We start from the raw sequence: 8,144 nt of genomic DNA on the forward strand, positions 1-8,144 counted from the left end.
TGCGCCCGTGAGGAAAGCCGCCCAGCGTGAAAAGAAAGTGCAGCCTGCCCAGGAATGGCGCCGCCCACACTTCCCGTGCTGCTGACGACAACAGAAGCGGACAAAGAAACAAGACGCAGCAAATAGACACCAAGAACAGACAACCAAAGGAGGGGGGGGAATTAAATAAATAAATAAATCTTAAAAAAAAAAAAAAAAGAAAAGAACATAAAATTCTGCTTAGTAACTAGTTTTGGTACTAATAATAACAGTCATAGGGAGACGGACTTGGCCCAGTGGTTAGGGCATCCATCTACCACATGGGAGGTCCGCGGTTCAAACCCCGGGCCTCCTTGACCCGTGTGGAGCTGGCCCATGTGCAGTGCTGATGCGCGCAAGGAGTGCCCTGCCACGCAGGGGTGTCCCCCGCGTAGGGGAGCCCCACGCGCAGGGAGTACGCCCCGTAAGGAGAGCCGCCCAGTGTGAAAGAAAGTGCAGCCTACCCAGGAATGGCACCACCCACACTTCTCGTGCCGATGACGCCAACAGAAGCGGACAAAGAAACAAGACACAGCAAATAGATATAGAGAACAGACAACTGAGGGAGGGGGGGAATTAAATAAATAAATCTTAAAAAAAAAAAACAACAAACAGTCATGTTATAAATTAAAAAGCTTTTTTCCCCCTTATTACAAAAGCACCATGTATTTGCTACAGAATATTGATTTAAGAGAAGAGAATTGAAGGGGCCCAGAGTCCTACCTGCATGGAGACTGCTAACACCTTTGGCAGCAGGCTTCTTTACAGCCTTCCTTGTGAGCCCTGTGTCACATGAATCTACATTATAGAGATCTGTTTTCTTTTACATAATGTATGCTATTTTAATGTGCCTTCCACTTCATAGTAAATTTGTGTTTTCATTCATTCATAAAATTCACCTCAGAAGAATAAGGGTCTTGGTGGTGATTGAGTGTGATTTGTCTTTCAGGATACACTCAGCTGTGCGACTGGTGGAGTGTTGGAGTGATTCTCTTCGAGATGCTGGTAGGGCAGCCCCCCTTTTTGGCACCTACTCCCACAGAAACCCAACTGAAGGTAACTGAGAAGGAAACATGCCTCTGGCTACTAAAAAGACAGTGTTGGTTTTTTTGTTGTTGTTGTTTTTTTAAGAGAAACCCCTTCCTTAGTCAACATTTGATCTCTTGTTCTAAATAGGGTAGGAATGTCCATTATATTTAATGGCATTTAAATTGTTATCATCGTCACCTATTTTTTCAGAACTTGGAGTTAGACCTGAGTTTTGATATGTACATGTATCTGAAATTTTACTTAAACCATGGGTCATCTGCCATCTTGGGATTCCCAGGCGACATCTGTGAACACGAGAAGTGATGAAGGTGCAAATCTCTTCTCCACCACTACTCTCCCCTACCCTGCAAGACAGAAACTTATGACCTATGGTGAAAGAAAGAAATCTTTTTATTCAAACGTTCTGTCATTACAGTTTGTAAATTATCAGCTCTGTGGTCAGGCTAGTTGTGCATATTTCTAATATTCATTTTAAGTATTAAAGAATTCTGTGCTTGCTTTGTAATGGTAGGTTTCAACTAATCATTAATACTCAAGAATTCGTTTTAGAATGATGGCCATTTGCTTTCTGGAATAAATTATTGCAGTCCCTATAAAGGATTGAATTGAGAATCTGATGAAATCGTTGGAATTTTCTGTATAGTACACATACCTGTTGGGTTAAAAGAGCTATAATATGCAGTGAGATCAGCATATAGGAAATGTTCCAGAATGCTAGCCATTTTCTGCATCCTGCTCTTTCAGTGTAACAATATTTTATGATATTATTATATTTTTTATATTCTGCAGTATTTTGAAGGATTATATAGTAGTCCCTTATATAAATATACTGTAATTTAACTAGTCTGTTATAATAGGCCATTTAGATTACTCCAGGTTCTTTTTTAACCCTGAACATCCTCCTAGAGCTAAGTCTTCATAGTTATCCATGTTAATTACTCAGGATAGGTTCCTAGAGGCAAATCGCTAGGTCAAAGGGTATGTGCACATACTTGCGCCTTTTAATAAATATTGCCAAATTATAGGTAGGTGATTTAGTGATTAATCCCCTTAGGCCTTGACCCAGTTGAGTACCTGTTATTCTCACTAAGCCTCATTACATTTCTTTAAGAAACTCTTTGCCACACCTACCTCTCTTTCCCCCATAATCCCTCAGCTGCTGCCAAAAATTACATACCAAATTAAGCCACCTGGTTTAAATTCTGTTTAAATCCTCTACAACTTTTTCTTTAGATTTATCGACAATAAGGCAGTGTTGAAGCTAAACCCATTGCAGGACTAGGGTTTGCTTTTGAATCCTGTCCTTCTGAACTTACCCCAAAAGAGTCTACCTCCCGGTCTCTAGTCATTCATGGCCTAGTAAAGTGGAAGGTATCAACATTTCTTTTTCTTTCTTCATTGAAGTTGCAGAACATATATTGATATCCTTTTCAAAAACAGTGGAAACAATTTCAAACCAACCCTCCCACCCTCCGCACTCCACTCCCTGCCCCCTCGCTGCCCCTTCACTGTAGCCTGGAACAGTTGTACTGGCCTTATTAATCCTAATTGTGAGCATAAAGGAAAAAAGTCCCCATGACAAATGTACTTTTGAACATCATGAACGTGAGTCCAAGACCAAAGGGTTAGTCAGCTTTCTTCTCTGTAATGTTCCATTAATTTTTTTAAAAACAGTGACCATTTCTTGGTCACAGTAGCTATTGAATGAGAGTCATGATGGCTCAATACAAATTTATTTGCCCATAGCTAAAGAAATGACACATAGACGATCCGACCTTTGTTTTTGTGGGAAGCATAAAATCTTTTTCCTAAACAGTATTTCTGATAGAGGAAGGTCAATATCTTTTTGTCTGCCTTTGCTTTCTTCCTCCCATGCCACCTCCTAACAGCACAAGCACTTTGTGTGACTGCTCTAAACAGCAACTGCTGCTTCTATGTCTCTTCAAACTGTTCTCCCATTAAGAAACTAAAATTATTTAGAATTAACATGTTCTCACATAACTGTCCCAGAACTGCTCAAGGTTGGACTTGAGATATGAGGAGAAACCAAAAGTTGGTTCTCTTGTCTCTTCAGGTGATCAATTGGGAGAACACACTCCACATTCCAGCCCAGGCCAAGCTGAGCACCGAGGCCAGGGACCTCATCACCAAACTGTGTTGTGCTGCCGAAGCCCGGCTGGGGGGAAACGGGGCTGACGACCTCAAGGCGCACCCGTTCTTTGGCTCCGTTGACTTCTCCAGTGACATCCGGAAACAGCCAGCTCCCTATGTTCCCAAGATCAGCCATCCCATGGACACCTCAAATTTTGACCCGGTAGATGAAGAAAGCCCTTGGAACGATGCTAGTGAAGATAGCACTAAGGCTTGGGACACACTCACCTCCTCCAATAACAAACACCCTGAACATGCCTTTTACGAATTTACCTTCCGAAGGTTCTTTGATGACAACGGCTATCCCTTTAGGTGCCCAAAGCCGTCAGGAGCAGAGCTTTCACAGTCTGAGGACACAGACTTAGAAAACCCAGATCTGGGAGATCAGACCGAAGGCTGCCAACCAGTGTATGTGTAGGCAGCAATTCGAGAGTCCCCAGAAACTCTGCCTCTTTGGAGGTACAGGTGCCGGTAGCTGATCTTTAACAGCACGATGGGAACGCCGGCATCAGCTTTGTTGTAAATTGGCCCATTGATTACTAAACTTGAAATTCTGGTCTGCACCAAAAAAAAAAAAACAACTTGTTTTAAAAAAGATTCAAGTCTAGCAGGTCTTCATTTCTAGATTTTGGTGGGTGGGAGGAAGGGATTCAGCATTGCCTTTGAATTGGTTTTTGAGGCCCTTCATCACATTAAAACACTATTTTTAAAAATTTATTACCATTTAGAAAGAGCACTTATTTTGTTTATATCCATTTTTTCTTACTAAATTATAGGGATTAACTTTGACAAATCATGCTGCTGTTTTTTTCTACATTTGTTTTTTATCCATAGCACTTACTCACGTTTAGGAAATGACATAAAAACTGAAGAACATGTGATAAGAAATCTCTGTGCAATAATGTGTAAAAAAAAAAAAAAAAGCTAACACTCTGCTCTGATATTACTGATATTCACGCCATGGTTTTTGTTTTATATTTTCCCCCACATTTCATTTCAAAATTGTGATATAATGTTAAAAGCTGCTTTTTGTTTGCTTTTTGCATATTATAGTATAATAGGAAGTGTGAGCAAGATAATTATGTGGGTGTGATTTCAGATGTCTGGTGTGTGCAGAATGCTGCATGAGCAGCGTTTTTCTATTATGAAATTACCGTATCTTGCCATTCACAGCAGGCTCTGTGAATATGTTTTTAGCGAGTATCTTAAATGAGGTACTCTGGACGGTGTGTTGATAATTGTGTGGGTGATCTCCTTGCTACAGTTGTATCCCTTATTGTTTTGTTAAAGAAATGCAGATGTGTAACTGAAGTGATTTTTTGTGTGTGTGTTTTGGGTATGATTGGATTCTTTTGGATAATTTTAAACATTTGTCATATGCTAAACTTGTATACATCAAAAGGGATTAATTTAGCTATGCCAAAAATTTTTCAGTTAATCATGGACATTTCTCTACTTAGTATGATCTTTCCTTTGCCAGGTAGTAAACATGTGGAATTCAGTACCTATGACTCAATAATTAATTCACTGACATACGCCCACACCGAATGGTCTAAACAAAAGTAATCCCTCCTGTTGTCTAATACAGCTGAGGTGTTTTCATATGAAATTTAGTAATCCTAGGTTTCTTTTGCTTTTTTTTTTTTTTGGTGTACTTCCTTTGAATGTCAGATTTTAACTTGGTTTTAAAAAATTCATTTTTCTAATCTTTGTGAGACAAAAAAGCAAGGATTATTCAGTGACATTGGAATACATAAATAATTAAGCCATACATATTTTCTTAGAGGTATATGTATATATATAACTACATAGATACACACAAATATTCCTTATTTCAAATTAGTATGAGTCCTATTTAAAGTGATTTATATTTGAGTAAAAAGTTCAATTCCTTTTTGCTTTTTAAAAAATCTGATGCATCATATTTTTCATTATATTATTCCACATATTTTTCCTTGACATTTTTAGCATAATGTATCCATTATTTAGTATATATCTAGGCAACAACTCTTATAAAGTTATCAATGTCTAAACTAAAAAAAAAAAGATTCCTGTGTACTTGTTTACATTGTATGAATGGCATATTCTGAAGTCTGCTGGGCTTGTTTCGTGACTGTCAGTATTTTTCACTATTTTATAGTAACGCCATTTTGTTATTTACAGCGCTCTGACATACTTTCATGTGGTAGGTTCTTTCTCAGGAACTCAATTTAACTATTATTTATTGATATATCATTGCCTTTGAAAAGCTTCTACTGGCACAATTTATTATTAAAAATTTTGAATTCAAATAACATAGTGTCTTGTCTATTGGAATGTGTAAGCTTTAGTCTTTATCTGTGTGTTGTGATGCCCACAAGCTCTCCCCATGTTTCACATGCAGCAAGAGTTCCCAACAGCTAACGAATGGCCCCACTGCAGCAGAGGGGAGGGGAGAGGGGAGGAGAAGGGGGAGAGGGAGAGAGGAGCAAAAGAAGACAGGCCAGACGGGCTTCCCCAGGCAGGCTGCTGTCTTAGGAAGGCTTTCAAGTCAGACACGCAAATCAGGCTGTGCTTCTGTGACGAACTCTTCTCTTCTGGAAAGTGGGGACCTTATTAGGGTTATTAAATGGATCAAATGGGATACCAAACGTGTGTGTGTGTATGTGTGTGTGTTTTACTATAGGCTAACCTTTTCAAAAGATATATGGTTGGTTTGTTTTTTTAAAGATTTATTTTTCATTTATTTCTCCCCCTCCCACCCCCCCCATTGTCTGCTCTGTGTCCAGTCACTGTGTGTTCTTCTGTGTCTGCTTGTGTTCTCATCAGTGGCACCCAGAATCTGTGTCTCTTTTTGTTGCGTCATCTTACTGCATCAGCTCTCTGTGTGTGCAGCACCACTCTCAGGCAGGCTGCACTTTTGCGCGGAGTGGCTCTCCTTATGGAGCACTCTCCTTGTGCGTGGGGCATCCCTACACAACGTGGCACTCCTTGCACGCATCAGCACTGTGCATGGGCCAGCTCACCACATGGGTCAGGAGGCCCTGGGTTTGAACCCTGGGCCTCCCATGTGGTAGGCAGACGCTCTGTTGAGCCAAATCCACTTCCCCATGTGGTTTAAAGACATACACAAAAAGTCTCCTACTCCATTTCTCTGTCACTCAATTCACCTCCTCACAGACAACAAATGATATTGTGTATCCTTGCAGAAATTAGAGTTTATAAATACACAGTACAAGAATATAAGTGTATAATTTTTCCCTCTTGCAAACATGGGGGGATTTTATTCATATTTTTCTGTATCTGTTTTCTACATTAGGCAGTGTATCTTGTCATTCTTTTTTACTCCTGCTTAATATTCCATTGTGAGGGTGTGTCATAATCAAACGAGGCATGTACTGATGAACATTTAGGTTGTTCCTGATCTTTTGCCATTATAAACAATGTTGGAATAAATAACTTTGTGTATGTGCAAATAAAATGTAGCCTAGATTCCTAGATGTGGAATTGATAGGTCAAAAGTTAAGGGTGTTTGCAATTTTTATAGATAGTGCCAAATTGCCCTGCATAGCAGTTAGGAGATACTCCGCCATGGCTCACTCTTACTCAACTTGCTGGATATGCTAAGAATGCAACGCCCTGACTGCTCTTTACCTGGGCCATTTCTCAGGGTTGAATTTGCATGGAGCAGCCTTGAAGGATGAGGTGGTGTCTCCCTCCTGGACAGCTTGCTAAAAAAGAGGTCGATTCCCCCAAGCCCACTGTTCCTCAGCTGCAACAGAGACCCACTCTTAACTACAGAATCCAAAGTGCAAGTCCTACAGGACATGGAGGCAGGGGGAAATGATGCAGCATTCCAGTGCTCATGCTGCCTGGTGTGCTGGGAATAATAAATTCCTTTGTCTTTGGGAAGAGGACATGGCTCAACTGATGGAGCATCCGCCTACTGTATGGAGTGTCTGGGGTTCAATCCCCAGGGCCTCCTGACCCGTGTGATGAGCTGGCCCACGCGCAGTGCTGCCGCACACACCAAGGAATGCTGTGCCATTCAGGGGCGTCCCTGCATGGGGTGCACCCCACAAGGAGGGCCACGCTACGTAAAAAAAGCACAGCCTGCCCAGGAGTGGTACTGCACACATGGATTGCTGACGCAGCAAGATGACGCAACAAAAAGGAGACACAGTTTCCCACTGCCCCTGGATAATGCAAGTGGACACAGAAGAACACACAGCAAATGGACACAAAGAGCAGACAATGGAGGTGAAGGGGAGAGAAATAAGTAAAAAATAAATCTTAAAAAAAATTTTTTTTTTAAAGTAAAACTGACAATTATTTAAAAAAGAAAAATGTCCTTTGTCTCTGATCCAGGAGTCTTGTCTTCCAGCATCCATAAAAGACTAACAGCAAACATCCTAGCTTAAAAGTAGAGTAAAATCAAATCTTAGACCTGACAGTGGGTATTGTGCCAATATAGCCTACATATAGCAAAATATGGGAGTATTTACCTACAGTATCGCCAACTGCACAATATATTAACCTTTTGTTCTTTGCCATTGACTATCTGAAAAATTACATTTCAGTTTAGTTTTACTTCATATTCCTCTTATTTTGAAAGAAGGTGAACATTATCTTGTATGCTTAATATCCATTTGCATTTCCTTAAAAAGTAATAACCTGATTTGCAGTGAAGATTTGTGAATAGAGCACTCCACACCACGGAGGCCAGTGCCCATCCGCTTGTGACACAAGTTGCCTTGGTTGTTATTCCCTGGCTGGAGGTAGAAGCTATATTTCCCAAAAATGGAGGAGAAAAAGACAGGCATCGATTTCAGCTACTGACTAGTAAATTTGGCTGGCTGATGTCCAATCCTAAGAACAGTTGACGTTTGAACCTGTCCAATCTGGAAAGAGGCCAGTGACCTCTATTTTAACTCTGCCCTGGCATG

The 8,144-nt window shown here is 40.5% G+C and overlaps 1 protein-coding gene across 2 annotated transcripts in view; it reads left to right on the forward strand.

Moving 5' to 3' along the window:
- The window catches only part of LATS2 (large tumor suppressor kinase 2), a 93,583-nt gene extending 88,070 nt beyond the window's left edge, over nt 1-5,513 (forward strand). For both annotated transcript variants that reach the window (XM_004467534.5, XM_071208186.1), the window contains exons 7-8: nt 968-1,074; nt 3,143-5,513. In XM_004467534.5, coding sequence (XP_004467591.1) covers nt 968-1,074; nt 3,143-3,637 — 602 coding nt within the window. In that variant the 3' untranslated portion in view covers nt 3,638-5,513. The remainder of the gene's footprint in view (nt 1-967; nt 1,075-3,142) is intronic.
- The last annotated feature ends 2,631 nt before the right edge of the window (nt 5,514-8,144 follow it).

Source organism: Dasypus novemcinctus, chromosome 15 (assembly GCF_030445035.2).
Source record: "Dasypus novemcinctus isolate mDasNov1 chromosome 15, mDasNov1.1.hap2, whole genome shotgun sequence".
Taxonomy (NCBI): Eukaryota; Metazoa; Chordata; class Mammalia; order Cingulata; family Dasypodidae; genus Dasypus; species Dasypus novemcinctus.